Consider the following 17807-nt stretch of genomic DNA (forward strand, 5'->3'; position numbering starts at 1 on the left):
ACACAAATATTATATATAATACTTCATTTCTAAAGTATTGAGATAAAGTATTGAGAAGTATAGAGTATAGAGTTGTGGTGGCGAAGTGATAGGAATGCAGTATTGCAGGCTAATTCTGCCGACTGCCAGGAGTTCGATTCTGATTCGATCCTTCTGAGGTTGGTAAAATGAGGCCTCAGATTGCGGGGGGCAATATGCTGCTTAGAGGGCGCTGCAAAACACTATGAAATGGTATGTGAGTCTAATTGCTATTGCTATTTAAAATGTGTGTATCCATCTCTGTATGTATCTAATACATCTAGAAAAATGAGTTCAGTAATTCAAGTTAGTGATATTGGGCAATATATTGAAACCTGGAAATTAGGGAAATTTCAAAAGGAAAATAGAAGCCTCATAAGTCTTATAATTTATTATCAAGAGAGATCCTGGGTTCATCTAAGTGATTTGTGATTAACCTCTCAGCTGTAATGTACTAAGAATTGGAAAGGCTAGATGTTATCTTTTTGGGCAAACTTTGGATCTTCATTTTATGAGTGGTCTTGAAATGCAGGCTACACAGCTGAAACATGTGGCACAATTTCGGAGCGCAATACAATATAATACAATACACAATACAATAGCTTTTTATGACCATTGACAAAAAAGGAGGAAAACTTGGTAACAAAAGTGCTTATCCAATAATTATAAAACCAATATTATCAGAATTCTATTTAACAAACACATCAGTTAAACAAAACTTAATCACATCCAGAGAAATAAAAGTCAGATTGATCAGACAATAATACCTGGAAATAAAATGAATTCAGCTAGTAGATGGTGGGCTATTGATTGTAACCAGGAATCTTGGCAGTAAAGACAATCTAACAAAATATGGCTTAATGTTTCGATAACACCTTCACCTCAATGGCAAAGTTGTTATTTATTTAAATCAATATTTTTTCAAACTTGGCAACTTTAAGATGTGTGAACGTCAGATGGATAAATCAATCTGTCATGGATTCCCGGAATTCCATGACAGATGGATGTCTTCTCTGGCTTCCAATGTCTTCTCTGAATTTGGAAGCTGTTATTGAAGTCAGATCTCTTGCCAGCTTAAAAGGGGAGGGGGGGGGATAACTGCGAAAGAACAAATTTTGAGGAGGGGCAGCCAGATCTAATTGGCTTTCAGATATACAGTGTGCTGATTAAGACTTGCACTGGATGTTTCTATTCCATCACTAGAACTTCTGCAGGTGAAAAACTAGCATTTCAGATGCTTATACAAGGTCTTACTCCTGGGTGAAACTAGTCATGAATTAAAATCAGAGGGCCGAATTCACGGAACGGGACCGCAGCGGCAAAATTGCTTGATCAATATGAGAGGATGCATTTTATTTCACCCAGGGAATGTGACCAGCTTACAACAAACAACAAAATTCAGCCATGTAAATGTAATGTATTTAAGTCTGTAAGACAATGCAGAACTGCATTGAAATGAAAATTAGTAACTAAAGGACATGGTTTGTCTAAAGACTTTCCCCAAAATTAATTATAAGTGAATTCTAAAACTTCTAAATTCTAATTCTAAATTCTAAAACTAGATTCTCAGTCTGTTGTAAATTAGTAAATTAACAATATAAAAATGAATTGCACTATAAAACCTAATGATCTAAAAACTCAGTAGTAAGTTACAGTTAATAGTTCGTTGCATGACCAAATATTAGAGTAAATATGAAGATGTTACTCATGTAGACCAGAACGCATCAAAATCTTGCTATAGTATCTGTAATATTGTAGGGCAGTGATGGCGAACCTTTTCAGCACCAAGTGCCCAAACCAGAATGTGCGTGCATGTGGGTGCATGTGCGTGCGCTGGAGTGCCGGAAAACCAAATATCAGCTGGCTAGTGTGCATGTGCATGCAAAACAGCTGGTCTTCAGGTTTCCATTGTACGCATGCCTGTATTTTGGCTGTTTTCCAGGCCAAAACTGCCCCCCAAAACGTTCTGAAAAACGCCCCAAAAATGTCATGAAAAGGCTCAAAAAACAGCCCCCAAATGGCACGAAAAATGGCTGGAAAAAGGCCCAAAATGGCCTGTTTTGTGGCCATTTTTCAGGCTGTTTTCTGGAGTTCTGGTGCCTGTGAAGACCAGCTGGCTGGCATACATGTGCACTTCGGAAACCAGAAGAGAAGCTGGCGACAGCGCACATGCCCACAGAGAGGGCCCTGTGTGCCACCTGTGGCACGTGTGCCATAGGTTCGCCATCATGGTTGTAGGGCTTTTCTTACATGGTAAGAAGAAGTTAACAAGCAACAACAAAGGAGAAATAAACACTTGAGGATCTTTACAGAAGGAATGTTGTGACCATGCCTGAAGGTGGATTCATCTGAGTCCATCAACTGAACTGAACCTGTTCTCCATTAGAACAGGTTTGACTTTTTTGGGAACCTTCTTAAATCTCTTAAAGACAAGCAAGGGAGAGATTAGTAAGTGGATCAGTGGTGGGATATGACAGGTACGCCCTGGTACGGGTGTACTGGTGCCTGCTGGGAGCACCAGGTACCGTTCCAGTACGGTGCTCCGGAGAGTCCACCCACCCGCCCCATGTCCTTACCTGTATTTGAGTTGATCGGGGCTTCTGCGCACGGAGCATACGGCACCTGCGCAATGCTCTGCCGAGCAGCTGGAGCTTTGTGGGCGGTAAGTACGCATGTACTGTGCGCGTTCATGTGGTGGACGCCTGGCCCCGTTGCACCGTACTGGTTGCACCAGGATCTGGAACCCACCACTGAAGTGGATATAATTAGCTGGTTTCTACTTAGGCTGATCAAAGTGTACTTGGATATACTTTGGAATAAGGTCTCTTATTATAAGAATCAGTATCGAAAAGCGTTTTTCCAATAACTCTCTTAGCTTTTGCAAATTTGACAGAATGTAGGAAATCAAGAGGGAGGCCGCACAATGAAAGTTTTCTAACACTCGTCTGAGCCCAAATGGATTAGAATTTATTCAATAAAAGAAATGATATCAACTCTACTGGGAAATCATGTCATTTAAGCCAGTAATTGAAAATTAATAAGCAGGCTGTTTCCTCAACCCTCATCTGGCCAGCTTCTAGCTTTAGAATAACCTCGGGTACGCATTTTGGAGCTTGAAATCCAGCTCTGATAGCCTTTGTGTGTCCTATTTCCATCAGCCTATACTTTAGGAAAGCCTATAGGGAATCCATAAAGCAAACAAGCCAACGATTTGACTGCAAATAACTTTTAGAGCTGTGGAGATGCATTGCCTGCCTTTTATGTGAAAAAAGGAACTGAGGAAACCTAGATGATTTTTGGAATAAAATAAAACAGAACATTTTTTCAGTGGAAGACTTGGTCAGTTTTGATTTGCTTTATTATTGAACAATTTGGCACTATTAACTATTACCAACATACCATTTTTCTCTGAACCTGGTCTTATTTTCTTTTGACCCCTGAAATAAGCACTTGGCCTTATTTTCGGGGAGGTCTTATTATTTTTGAGGTGCAGGAGGTGGCGAACGTGGTCACCTCATGGCTGCTGCTGTGTTGCAATATTTTCAGGGAGGGCTTATTTTTGGGGAAGGACTTATTTTAGCGCATGCACTCAAAAGCTTGATTGGGCTTATTATCCGGGAAGTCTTATTTTCAGGGAAACGGGATACAAGTTATCTAATTCTGTTCACAATGGCTGCTCTCTGCTGATGTATCACCCTAAAGAAATTATTTATTTGCTTATTGTATTTATATGCCACTCATCTCACAGTTCGAGGCAGACCAATTATGTAACTGGATATAAGAATAAGAGCATAAGAACAAAACCAAACTTAAAAAATGCCTTTCATTGGTCAGGTAAGTTAAATATTTGTGTCTCCCATTCTCCTTCTCCCACCAGACTCTTCAAATTAAATGCCCAGAAAGAGCATGGACAGGTTGGAGAGGACATGGCCTGTGCAACCATTAATCACAAGCACCAAAGATTAACATGACAAAAAGGCACTTCCTAGTTTTCCATCTGCATTGCTTCTCTCTCTGCCATGTGCTGGAAAGAAACCTTCCAAGTTGGTGGGAGGGCTGAAGCAGGAAATTAATCTGGACCCATTAGGTAAATACAAGAAGGCAAGATCTGACTTCCACTGAATACCTTTAAACCTTATCTAGTCTTTCCCAGGCAAAAACTCTCAAGTCTGGGGAAGATTCCTGTGCAGTATGCTCCATCCCATAATTGGGTAGACCAGGTTGCCCTGATAAAAAACAATCTTTCCCCTGGTATAGCTGACAAAGTGAGGAGAGCTCATGGCTTAGAGGTTAATACATCTATCTAATATGCAAGTAGCCCAGGTCCAAATCCCAAAAGGGTATGTATGGCTGATGAGAACTAAATAGCTTGAAATAGATTTATGCTAGTCTCCCTTTATTTCTTTGTCGGTAAAACATAAATTCCTGTGCATCAGGCATACAACAATAGAGCAGTCAGTTTGAACACTACATGCATGGGTCTGGTTATCTGCATCAGGTAGCATGTGACAGCTTGTCCTCCTTATCTTACAATCCAATCTCACAACGTTCCTGGGTTGTCTTAGCTTCTCCTGCCATTCAATCTCATTGACACAGACACATAAAAAGAAGAAGGGACTTACATCGGAATATCCATTGACGCACAGGATCTGTTCCAACACAGCACTGAGACATGTGAACAGTGCTATCCCCGTGGCAAAGCAGAGAGCCAGGATGAGGTAAGGCTTATTTCGGATGAGCTAAAGCAAGCACAGCAAGAAAGAGTTGTGAAAACACAGCCCATTATGCAAGGTGCCAGTAGATGTTTTATTTATTTTAATATTAAATTTATATGCTGCTCATCTCACTTTACAAAGTGACTCTGGGCGAACTTATTACAATGACAAATATGAAATTATTAAAAGGGGTTGCTGGGCTTGCATTTTGCATTTTGGGATTTCTGATTTGCAAGGCTAATGCTTAAAAACGTAATGTTCATATTCCAGAGGAATGCCACTTTAATGTGTGCAAGGGATGTCATGGCACATGGTGTGCCAGTTCTGCTTCTATTGTGCTGATCACCCTGCTTCTTCTACTGGAGACACCACTAGGCATTTAATTGTGACCTGTCTGAAAACAGTGATAAAATGATAAATTTTAAACTCCAATGATAAAACACCAATGATTTCTGTCCTGACTGTTAGGGAGTTTCTCCTTAATTCCAAAATGTTTCTCTCTTTGATTAGTTTCTAACCATTGCCTGGTTCTTCAAACACTGACATAGATAGTCAGCCAGACTATCTAGCAAGAAGATACTTTTCTTGTTTCCATATAACCTAGGTTTGGTTTTACACACACTTTATATACCATCCAACTTGCTATTTAGGGCAACTATATATAGACAGCCCTTGACTTATGACTCTTATAGAGCCCAGAATTGCAGTAGTAAGTTGTGCCAGTCATTCAGGGGGACACCATGTGACCCCACCTGATTTTATAACTTTTTTTGCAGTGATCATTAAATGAGAATAGCAGTCATTAATGAATACCATGGTCACTAAGTGAACCCACTGTTTGCAATGGGTATTCCCCCTCCCCCAAAAACTGGAAGAAAACAGCAAAACAATGAACAGTCTTTTGGGGTTTCCAGCAAAAAAAAAAAGGCTCATGAATTGCAGCCACATGACCATGAGACTCTGCAACTGGCTGCATATATGGGCTGCTTGTCAAGTCTCCAAATGTTTGGAATAGAATATAGCTGGAAGGGACCTTGGAGGTCTTCTAGTCGAACCCCCTGATCAAACAGGAGAACCTATGCTGTGTAATCACATGATGGAGGAGTGGCAATTGTAGGGTCCAAAGTACCTTTTGAGGGAGGGGGAGAATCTGTCGTAACTTTGAATATTTGCTGATCAAGAAGTACCTGTAATTATAGGGAGAATCCCTACGTTTACTTCTTTGCTTTGCTTGCGGCTTACCATTTTCAAACCTTCACAGAAAGTTGGTGAATTTAAGTGATCGGCACTTGCTGACGGTGGAGTTGGGGGAATACTACTGCAAACCCCGAGGGTGGACATGAGGCAGCCAAGGATGGCAGGCGCTGCAGACACCCCAATCTGTAAAACAGGCACCCGGCCAATTTTTGAAGAACATCAGCAGTTGTATAAGTTGCCTCTCAAGAACAGATAACGTTGTGCTGAATTCTAAGTGAAAGGTTATGATCATTTACCAGTAAAGGGATATCTTTCGCTTCTGGAGCAATTGTCGGTGACAATAGGTTAACTATAAGCATGCCCAATGGATTGGCTAAATGGAAATGCAAAAAGAAAGAAAGAAAAGAGATGGTTGGGTATGATTTCACCAAAGTAACTGGAACACATTCAACATGCATGTGAATTGACAGGAGAACAAGTAGGAGCCCTATCTGTCCCTTACGTGAAGTCCCAATTTCTTCAGAGGCCTTTTGTTGGAATTCTTTATTTCCTAAAAAAAAGCAAACTGAAAAATGAAGATAAATGCCTCATTTTTCAAAAACCCCTCCAAATGGGCTCATCAATGGAAGGTGAAGAGTTTTCCAAATTGTGCTGATATGTGGGAAAGGGGTTCATGCATCTATTTCATCAAATCAGCCCTTGTGATCAAACAATAGCTTTTCAGGTAGAAGGCTAACAAATCAGGGAGAGCACAACAATGGACAACTAGCAAAGGAGGAAGAATATTTTTAATTTTAGTCATGATTTGACATTCAAGTGTTGTGTGACAATTCTGTGAGATCCCATCTACAGAATGGATCAAGACATAGATATATCATGGTTGGTTTTTTTTGTTTTTTTGTTTGTTCTAAGGAGCATTATTAATTTATTCAGAGTCAACGAGAATTGCTTAGGTAAGATACGGTGAAATAATTAAATAAAATTAATATTCAACTCGATTGAATTAGCAGCATGATTTCTGGAAAATACAGCATAAATCTACCTAGAATGCCCTAGATCAGGGGTCAGCAACCTGCGGCTCTGGAGCCACATGTGGCTCTTTCATCCCTCTGCTGCGGCTCCCTGTCACTAGTCGGCTACACAATTGATAGGATTTTCAGTTAGGACAGGTAGAGGAAAAAGGAATACTGAGCTAGGAGGAGACTCTATGGTGGGGGAACCAGACTTCCAGTCGGCTCCAGAATTGAAAGGGGGGGGGGCCTTCCTATTAGAACCTTTGTGGCTCTTTTGAGTGTTTACGGTTGCTGACCCCTGCCCTAGATGGAAAATACAGTATCGCTTTTGTGAATATAGATGATAGATGTAACCTCTGGAGTTATGCTTAACCTTTTTCTTTGGGGTGGCCCTCTAAAACCTGTGTTTCTCAACCTCAGCAACTTTAAATTCTGGGAGTTGTAGTTCACATATCTTAAAATTGCTGACGTTGAGAAACACTGCTCTAGACATTACTGAACTGTAATTTCCATCTCTCAGCATGGCCAGTGGCAAGAAATGCTGGAAGTCCTACTTCAGCAATATCTGGAGGGCCACAGGTTCTCCACCCTACTTATATAGTTCAAAAATCTAGTACATACATTTTCACAAAACATCCCTGTCTAGTAAGCTAATAATCAACTCTTGTACTGACGATGGGAGCATCAACAGGGAAAGTATTGTATTCCCCAAGAAAAGTGACATCTGAAACCAAGGTTTCCCATCTTACTGCATAAGCTTTGGAATAACCAATACCAACTCAATTACTTACACATAGAGGCAATCATATTGGCTGTGGCTCGTTGGTCTTCAGGGAACCATAGGGCTGCTAGCTTGGTTGGTGCAAAGATGATGAGTGGCTGGGCCCCAGCACAGAGGCACTGTCCTATAAGAAGGTAGACGTAGTTTAAGGAGCCTAAGCTCAGGCTATCAATAACACTGAAAACACGAATGATGCTGCCCACCATATTGAGCCAGGCGCAGAGTAGCACCTGCAAGAGAAAAAGCCACACAATCAGGGTTAATATAAATCAGCCTTCCATGACCTGATGCTATCCATGATCAAAAGACTAAACAACAATGCTAAAAATCCCTTTCTGTTTTATATTGTGTAACTAAGTACCGTGTTTCCCTGAAAATACAACATGTTATGGCTATGTCACATTTTTCTGGTGGGCAAAAATATAAGCCCTCCCCCGCAAATAAGTCCCCTGGACAACCCCCCACCTTCAGCCAGGCAGAGTGCCACTCACTAACCAGGCGGTATCCCAAAGGTGCCAAGGGGCGGGAAACGGGGGGGGGGAGGCAAAGGTGATTGTGTTGCTTGGCACTTTTGGGATACCGCTAGGTTGGTGAGCAGTGCTGTGCCCAGCTGAAGAGGGGGATTGCCGGACAGCTGCTCTCTTGTGAGCGGGCTCCCAAAGAGCTGGGCACAGCCTCATGGGCGAATGGCTTTGTTGCACTGTCGCAGCAGCCATGAAGCGACCACGCTCACAAGCAGCCACCCGGCAAACCCCTTTTCCAGCCAGGCACAGCGCCATTCACTGACCTAGGGGTATCGGCAAGCCGCATGAGTGCCTGTTCGCTGCCACCCGGCTCTCGCAGCTTGGCATCTTCAAAATGCCAGTGAAAGGCGCTCTGCATGGCTGGAGAATGGGGTTGTGTGAGCGGCTGTTCCGCTCCTGCTCGCACGCCTCCCAGTCTCACAATGCCTTGGCCCAGCTCTCCCCGCAGAGGCAGAGTACCTCTGCTGCTGCCGCCGCTGTCATCCCAGCATGGCTTTTTCGGTGGCTTCCAAACCGAGTCTTCCGGCAGTGGCCGCTCTGGGCGTATACTCTACGGCCAACTGCCGGCAGAGCATACAACCATAGAGCGTATGCCCAGAGTGGCCACTGCTGGAAGACTCAGTTTGGAAGCTGCCAAAAAAGCCATGCTGGGATAGCAGCGGCAGCGCAGTGGAGGTGCCCTGGCTCTGCGTGTAGAGCTGGACCAGGGGATCATGAGGCTGGGAGGCGCATGAGCGAGAGCGGAACAGCCACTCGCGCAACCCCTCTCCAGCCATGCAGAGCACCATTCACTAGCATTTTGAAGGCGCCAAGCCGCAGGAGCCAGGAGGCAGCGAACAGGTGCTCGCGTGGCTTGTTGATACCGCTAGGTCAGTGAATGGCGCTGTGCACGGCTGGAAAGGGGGTTTGTCAGGTGGCTGCTCGTGAGCTCGACAGCGCAACAGAGCCATTCGCCCATGAGGCTGTGTCTGGCTCTTTGGGAGCCCACTCGCAAGAGAGCAGCTGCCCGGCAACCTCAAAACAATAAACCCTCCCCTTATGATAAGCCCAAGCCATATTTAGTGGGTAAAAAGAAAATAAGACCCTGTCTTATTTTCAGGAAAACACGGTACTTAACAGAAAGCTGCTTAATCTTTGTATTAAATAGCCTGAGACTGCTAGCCCATGGTGAAGCAGAGAATCTGGGAGATGGGCAGGGATATTCTGTGGCTCAAGTCTCATCCAGTATAATTTCAGTAGGTGATGCCAATTAACTAAATGGCACGCCTACAAATTGCATAACAACATATAGCTCTGTAACTGCTGTGGTTCTAGTTGCCAAACAACTGATTGGTATCCTAGGCTTTGCAGCTTAACTCTGCTTTCAACTGCCTTGTAAAATTCCAGAAACTTTAACAATTGCCTTTTACAAGCCAGTATCAGCTGGCTGTGCCACACCAACGTATGTCAAGCATTCAAGGAATGACAACCCCCTCATAGAATTACATGAAAATTGGTAAGATGCTGGATGCTGTCCATGGTCCTAGAATGTCAAGACACTCCCAGCTTATTCTCAACAGACATATTTTTGATATTAGTGACAAAAAGAGACCAGGTGAATGCAGGAATCCTTCCTCAACTGAAGCTACATCAACGCCATTTGTAATTGTGTAAATAAACCCAAAAGTTAGCTGCAAGCGGGCTCTGTCCAAAAATATAGAATTTGAAGTGGATGGGACTAAGAACAGCTATCAAGGCATCTCCAAGCCAAGTTATACGTTGACTATCAAAGATTGGTTTCAAACACAAGGAAATCAAATGGGAAGGCTCCAACTCCAAACCCATTGGCAGAAAAGAAATGACGGCAAACCCAGATCACAATGTTGCTGCTAAGCAAACATCCGCACAAAACTTCCTTAAAGTCATTTAAAGTGATTGTGCAGCACTGCGTCCTCTATTTCGCATTCTCCAGCTCCATGGGAAAATCCCCACATCCCTGACTGCTGAAGGATACATGTATAAAAAAAGATCCTATCATATCTTTTAGGATGTATACTGAAGGCCAAAACTAGGTGATGTCTTCAACTATTATGCCCATATTTGTTCCCCTGAAATATAGGCTATAAACATGGGATAAGCTATGAACACTTTAAAGGCACAAACCTATCAACCAAATATACAAATAAATTAATGCACCATTTTAATATTTTCTTGAGTATGTTGTTCTGTGCCTATCTTGGGATTCTAGTTCCCAGAACATCTATCCACCCTATGCTGACTGTGATTATGTGAACAGAAATCCCAACATATATAAAAACCATCAGTCTGGGAAATTACAAACTAGAACCTTGATACTTTAATGTCCCAGTATTAAAGTAGCAGTTTTTGAGTATTTAGTCAGGTGCTTTTGATGTGATTCAGGCTTGAAGTGCAGGAGTGGACAACACTTTCTCTCCCACCCCCAGTTACAATGAAAATCCATAAAACATTCCTCTCTTGAGCTAAATCAGGTGTCTCCAAACTTGGCAACCCTTTAAGACTCGTGGACTACAACTCCAGAATTCTGGCTGGGGAATTCTGGGAATTGAAGTCCACAAGTCTTAAAGTTGCCAGGTTTGGAGACCCCCCCGCCAAGTTAAATTGCAGTATGTTTGCATGTGTGCATACAACCACACGCAGAGAGACGTGTTTCATCAGAAAACTGAGTGGAGGAAAAAATCCAAACCACATCTTGAATTTAATGTTTGCTTTTGTTTTGTTTCTTAATGTAAAGAAAAAGCACAAATGATATCTCACTTAATGTTGCATCTCTCTCTCTCTTCCTTTATGTCAAACATTTTGTGGTGTGCACTGCTATTCCTCTGCCTTGCAATCTGCCACACGTCTCAATGACCCTCAGCCACGGCTTCCAATTGTGTAGTATCTGATATTTTTTTGGGGGGGAAGGCAAGCTCATTGGCTAGTTCTGATTTTCTAGTGAAGCAGACCCCACCAATTTTTGGAAAAAAATCCTTAAAACCCATTCTGAAGGACTTGACAAGAATAAAAATGACTCGTATAAATCTCCATTCTGCTTACAGCACATCTGAGTCCAATGGTGTCCAGAATCCATATTGCTAGAAGCCCCACAGGAACCGATACCACAAAGTACACAATGGAGAGCCAATTGACCATATCCAGTGAGGTATGGAATCGTTCAGCTGTTATGTCAGCCACTGGAGCAAAGGTCAACCATAGCTAAAGAAAGGAAATGATAAGAAAAAATCACTGTCAAAACATCCAGGTATCCTTGTTTGTGAGTACTAAAATTTAGGCACCTTCTAAGTCAGGGGTGTCAAATTCAATTTCATTGAGGGCCACATCAGGGTTGTGTTTGACTTCGGGGGGGTTGGGGGGGCATGACCAGGTGAGCATGGCCAGGCTGGCCATGGCCAGATCGATGTCACTCATGTCTGGGGCATCTGTGGTGGCCAGGCTGGCCCATCCAGACTCAGTTTTTGGCTAGAATGGCCTCCTTTCACTGACAGAGGCACCATGGGCCGGTCCTTCACTGTTTCCAGTGTGGCCCCAGAGGCCAGATATAAGCACCCCACAGACTGGATCCAACCCGTGGGCCTTGAGTTTGACACCCATGTTCTAAGCTATTTGTACTATGGTTTCTTATTTCTTGCATATAATATAATAACATAATAAAATATAATCTAACATTTTAAAGCACCCTATATCATTTAATCACATCACCAGCCTCTTTTGGATGAATATCCAACACTACTGAAGAAAGTGCTGAAGACAGTTTTCAACAAAAAAGGAAATGCAACACTGGAAAAATTATTTAAAAGTAACTTTTCAACAACCTTAAAATGTATTCATTACAAACATAAAACAGTCACTGAGCATTTTGGAAGCCTAAATTGAAACGACTGACATCGATGCCCTTTTCAATAATTAGTTGGCAAAGGACAGACAGGTCATATCTGGATAGCAAAAAATCTAAAAGACTGCTAAAAGGAACTAAAGAATAGCAATTTCTCTATTTTGTTGCTACCATACTGTATGGTGATCATTCAGATTTTGAAATTCAGATATGACATACCCAACACACTATTATTATTATTTTTGCATCAGAATTTTGGTCCTAGACCATAAGTGCAATCTGAAAATAGGAAGGTCTCTAAGCCATTACACAGAAATGTATTCCTTTAAATGAATAACTAAGATTATATTGATGAACAAATATCTATATCTTTTCCAGATATTTTTCTAGAAATCAGATGTTCTTATTAAGATTAGAATACTTCTTGTTGATTCATCAAAAGAGAAGAATCCTACTTGTCTCATCAACAACATTTACAATAGAGAAGAATGAAAGTGGCCTTAAAGAAGAAAGAATTCAATGGCTGCAATGTAAGGAAGGAGTAAGAAACTCAGAGCTGCCTTGCTTTGAAACTCTTGGGTATAATATAGAGGTGAGAGATAGTATGAAGCAATAAAGTTGAGTTATGCTGAGTCTTGTGGCGTTGGTTTCTAGACCAGATCTATTTTGAAGGGTTGACAAAGCGTTATTAAAATTGAAATGCTTTGCTAATGATCTGGAATCATTCCACTTGATACATGTATAGATTCAAGACAACGTAATCATTGAAATCAGAACATTTCTATGTCTTTATTGCCCTAATAGAATCCAAAAGAGTAAAGTTTTGGGTGATTTTACCACCAATGAAGATATCCATCTCAAAATAGGACTTCTTCATGTTCAGAAGTTAAAACCTAGAGCATTAAAGTTTACTTATCTGTAAAATTACACTCCATCACAGAAGACAGAATAATATTTGTAGAACATTGTGCAATAGGTATTCCTCTAACCTCAGCAATACAGCCCTTAAAACAAAAAAAAATCCAGATTTAATGTAAGATATAAACGGGTTCTGAATGCTGATTCTGAAGGCAGACAGCTTTTATGTTTACATTCAAAAGCTGGAGCATTACAATGATGGTTTGATTGTACTCTAGAGCTACTGATTTGCTTTAGACTTATCCAAAAGTTCAGATCTTTTTTGGTTCAAAAATCACCATTAATTTATTCAGAACAATGATGAGGGTCTTTAATCCAAGTGAAAGCCAGCTCATCTAATCTCTAGGACCTTTGGCCAAAATTCTGGCCTTGACCACTACACCTGGAACACCATATTGGAAAAAAGATCTGTAATGAGCAAAGCCAGGTCTCAAAATCATAGTTCTTCAAGGTATTTCCAACTGAGAATATTTTCAATATCTGGCTGAAAATATTCCTAGCTACTCATGTAGCTTCTTCTTGGGATCTGGAGAACATCCATGAGAGGAGGCACAACTCTGGGCTTCTCTGGTTAAGTCATCTGGCTCCAAGGAACACGCTTGGCCGGGGATTAAGCTTTTGAATCAGACCTGGTTCCTTGCTATTTCCCTGCAGCCAAACCCACAGGGCAACATAGGAAAATAACATAGGAAACATAATGAAGGTCACCGAAGGTAGTCATAATGAAAAGCAGGATGTGTTTTTTGGAGATGGAGAAAAGTGCAATAGATATATTTTAAAAAAAAAATCAGGAATGAAGCATTACTTCAGAGTGTAAGAGATAAAAAAAAATAAGTTGCCAGTAAAATGATATACTGAGTTTAAATGCTCAAATTAAAAGATAAGACCAAAATATATAACTATCTTAGTAAGGTGTGTAACCTGAATTGGGTGAGCAAATACAAACATACTTTCCAAGTAGACAAGCTAAATGAAAAAAAAAATCAATTTCAGGTGGCTGGTGTCAGAGGGGATCCTAATTAAATGGAATTCCAGAAGATACAGACTGGACTCTACCATTAAGGCAGCGAATTTTTTTATGAAAGACATGTAAGTATTTTTGAAGAGAAAACACAAGATGCACAAGGAACAGGGCTTCTGATGTTGGCTTCAGGATCTCAAGAGAGAGAGGTAGAGGACCTAGGATAGTTACATTGCCTTGCTAGGGTACCACTGAATTGGTTTCCTTCCATTTAATTGGTTATTCCTTTCAAGAAATTAGTAATTAGCTGATGTGAGTCAAGTTGCATATAAATTTAATAAACAGTCATTCTCCACATGATATCAGATTGAAAAGCTTAGGGACTTATACAGTGGTATATACCTGAGATGAGAAGTACAACAAATCCCAAGGTCAACATCTGCGTTTGTCTGAATCAGTTGTCAAAAACCAGCAATGATATGTCCACCAGCACCTTGGTTTCTGCCCTTCCAAGGACAATCCACAAGCCCTTCTTAGACATAAATCCTACATCCACAACATTCTCCATCATCCAGCACAAGCAGCTCTGAACTGAAACTGCTACTGTAAATGAAATGAAGTTAATAAAGTTTTAAATGGGTCAGGCAAAGTGACAGGATCTGCCGAGCTAATTGTGACTCAAGTGAAGTATTAATACCACTTTATAATGCCTTGGTAAGGCCACACTTGGAATACTACATTCAGTTTTGGTTGCCATGATGTAACAAAGATGTAGAGACTCTAGAAAGCGTGCAGAGAAGAGCAACAAAGATGATTAGGGGACTGGAGGTCAAAACATATGAAGAACAGTTGCAGGAACTGGGTATGTCTAGTTTAATGAAAAGAAGGACTAGGTGAGGCATGATAGCAGTGTTCCAATATCTCAGGGGTTGCCACAAAGACGAGGGAGTCAAACTATTCTCCAAAACACCTGAAGGCAGAACAAGAAGCAATGGGTGAAAACTAATCAAGGAGAGAAGCAACTTCGAACTGAGGAGAAATTTCCTGACAGTTAGAACAATCAATCAGTGGAACAGCTTGCCTCCAGAAGTTGTGAAAGCCCCAACACTGGAAGTCTTTAAGAAGATGTTGGATAGCCATCTGTCTGAAATGGTATAGAGTTTTCTGCCTCGGCAGGGGGTTGGGCTAGAAGACCTCCAAGGTCCCTTCCAACTCTGCTATTGTATAAGTACCATAATCCCCAAGTCAACTATGCAGCATTTGAAACTGGGAAAACAGTTTGCAAAGAGGAAATATTTAACAGGTGGATTGTTTCTTTCTAGTTTCCTCCCCTCTCCCCAGTGCAAGGTCTGCTCTTTTGGGGGGCGGGGGGGGTGGGGGAATCAATCAAGTGTTAATCCATTGGTTGCAATAGGAAATGACCGATTGGCTCAGCCTGATATTGTGGGCTAAAAGAGGGATTAGCCCAAAATCATCCATCAGTTTTTTCAGTCCTGAACTCATATCATTCTGATTTCTAGCTTGGTGCCTTTACCACTAGATTGAACCGACTTTCTCATTAAAGCCAATTCAGTCCTGGGCTGCATTAACAGAGGGATAGAATCAAGATCACGTGAACTGTTTGTACTGCTTTACAGTAAGACTACACTTGGAATACTGCATCCAGTTTGGTCACCATGATATAACAAAGATGTTGAGACTCTAGGAAGAAGGCAAAGAAAATCAACAAAAATGATAAGGGACTGGAGGTTAAAGCATATGAAGAACATTTGCAGGAATTGGACATGTCTAGTTTAATGAAAAGGACTAGGAATGACATGACAGTAGTGTTTCAATATTTGAGGGCTGCCACAAAGAAGAGAGGGTCAACCTATTTTGCAAAGCACTTGAAGGACAAGAAGCAGTGGATGGAAACTAATCAAGGAAAGAACTAACCTAGAATTAAGGAAAAATTTCCTGACAATAAGGACAATTAACCAGTGGGATGGGTTGCCTTCAGTAATTGTGGGTGCTCCATCACTGGAGGTTTTTAAGAAGAGATTCAACAGCCATCTGTCAGAAATGGTATAAAGTCTCCTGCTTGTGCAGGGGATGGATTTGAAGACCTCCAGGGTCCCTTCCAATTCTGTTATTTATTTATTTAAAATATTTATATAATTGCACAACTTATAACCAATTTTGGGCTGTTCCCAATCAAGAGGTGAGTTTTGGTGACCTATATGGTAAGTCACAAAAAGAAATAACAGGTAAAGTGCTCAGGATATTTTCGTTTGCCTAGCAAAAGAATCTGATAAATTCTGATAAAATCAGAGCGGCTTCCTTTGAATTAATATTTACAGGTTTCCATTATCCTACAATTAGTGACCAGTAATGGGTTGAAGGAAGTTTTAGAGGAAACTGAGCAGACCAGATTTACTAGTAGTAGTGTTTTGTGAGTAGTAGGGAAGTTGTGATGTGCTTGGAATACGCTACTGAAACTTTGGATTAGCAGGTTCTAATGTATCACTGATACTCCAATTGGTATCTACAGAAACTTTTTAAAACAATTAAAGAGAAGAATGGGAAGGACAAACCCACTTCTACCAAAGACTAGAGAAACTGTGGCTAGTGAATACATGAAAACATGAAAACTTCCAAAGACTTTTAAAATACACAGGATTTACATAAAGGTTTTTAAAAGCTTTCTAAAATTACTGGATGGAATCCCCATTGCTAGGTCTTTAGTACTGAAACAATTTTTAAAAAATGTTGCAAAGCTGTGTTCTCTACTATGGTCTGTAACTGTGTTCCCTACGTTCTGTAATGAGGGGTTAGTTTCTGCAATGTTGAACCCAGTCAGAAAGGGCATGTGTGTCCATTGTCAGCCGTGGAGGCCATCTTTTCTTTTGGCTATTCAGGGCTGCCATGTCTAGTGCTGTGGGAAAGGGGGGGGGGGATTGCATGGAGTTGGTAGAATTATTTAGCCATAATAACATTTTCTCTGAGAGTCAAGGACGTTCAGCCTGCACCTGGAGTAGCGTGACTGAGTGGCATCTCCAGTTGGGACAGTGGATTGACGGGACCATCTGATGGACATGTGGGGTGCAGGGGAAGGGACTTTGACTTCCTTTTGGGTGGGGAAAACCTGGGAGCTTTCAGATTCAGTTTTTCCAAGATGTGCCAATATGACATCTCTAATAAAATGGATCTTTGAAGAATTGCTTGCCTCGGAGTCCTACTTAGTTGGGTATGTTACTTGGAACCCTGACATCTATCTTTTCTCTTCCTCCAAAGAAACCTGAGAAGTTAGAAAAGAGGAGAATCACTGGATGAGTTCACAGGTGACAGCAGACTCAGAAAATAACCTTAGAAGAGGTCCTGCTACTTTTATCACTGGTCTTTCGTCAGGCTCAAGCAACTAGAACATGTGTAGAATTTAAACTAACTAGTTTCCTGCCTGTAATACAAGAATCTGCCCAAACAGCTTGCTCTCCTTGATCTATCTGTTTCATGGAGCTCAGCGGGGGGGGGGGGGGGGGGGGTAAGTCCTGGATCTCTTGTGGCCATGCAATGATTCAAGGCTAATTCCCTATTTCAGTCCTCCTCCCACCCTGCCTGGGCGTTTCCCAATATCTGCATTTCATTTGAGATATTAGTTGTGGGAATAAGGAGAAAGACAACTCCTCTGAGTACATTAATTATGGTATTTAATTAGTTTCATTGAAGAGTGGCGGTCTAAGAGATGTGAAGTGACTGGAACAAATGTCAGAACATAAGGGATTTGCCACCACACCTTGCTTACAATACTCTTAGAGCACTGAGCTGCTCGCTGTTAGAACAAGAATAGC

At 41.4% G+C, this 17807-nt stretch overlaps 1 protein-coding gene across 2 annotated transcripts in view; it reads right to left on the reverse strand.

Annotated features, from left to right (window-relative positions):
• SLC49A3 (solute carrier family 49 member 3) overlaps positions 1–17807 on the reverse strand; it is a 29314-nt gene that overhangs the window by 6152 nt on the left and 5355 nt on the right. Inside the window, exons 1-6 of one of the 2 annotated variants that reach the window (XM_014056181.2) lie at positions 14383–14522; positions 11306–11464; positions 7735–7954; positions 6227–6303; positions 5976–6113; positions 4641–4757 (exon numbers count right to left, since the gene is read on the reverse strand). In XM_014056181.2, coding sequence (XP_013911656.1) covers positions 4641–4757; positions 5976–6113; positions 6227–6303; positions 7735–7954; positions 11306–11401 — 648 coding nt within the window. In that variant the 5' untranslated portion in view covers positions 11402–11464; positions 14383–14522. Of the gene's footprint in view, positions 1–4640; positions 4758–5975; positions 6114–6226; positions 6304–7734; positions 7955–11305; positions 11465–14382; positions 14523–17807 lie in introns of those variants that run through there. The other variant, XM_014056179.2, reaches the window with a different exon arrangement.

This window comes from Thamnophis sirtalis, unplaced genomic scaffold (genome assembly GCF_051295495.1).
Source record: "Thamnophis sirtalis isolate CommonGarterSnake01/CBP01778 unplaced genomic scaffold, rThaSir2_p1.2 scaffold_5, whole genome shotgun sequence".
Classification (NCBI taxonomy): domain Eukaryota; kingdom Metazoa; phylum Chordata; class Lepidosauria; order Squamata; family Natricidae; genus Thamnophis; species Thamnophis sirtalis.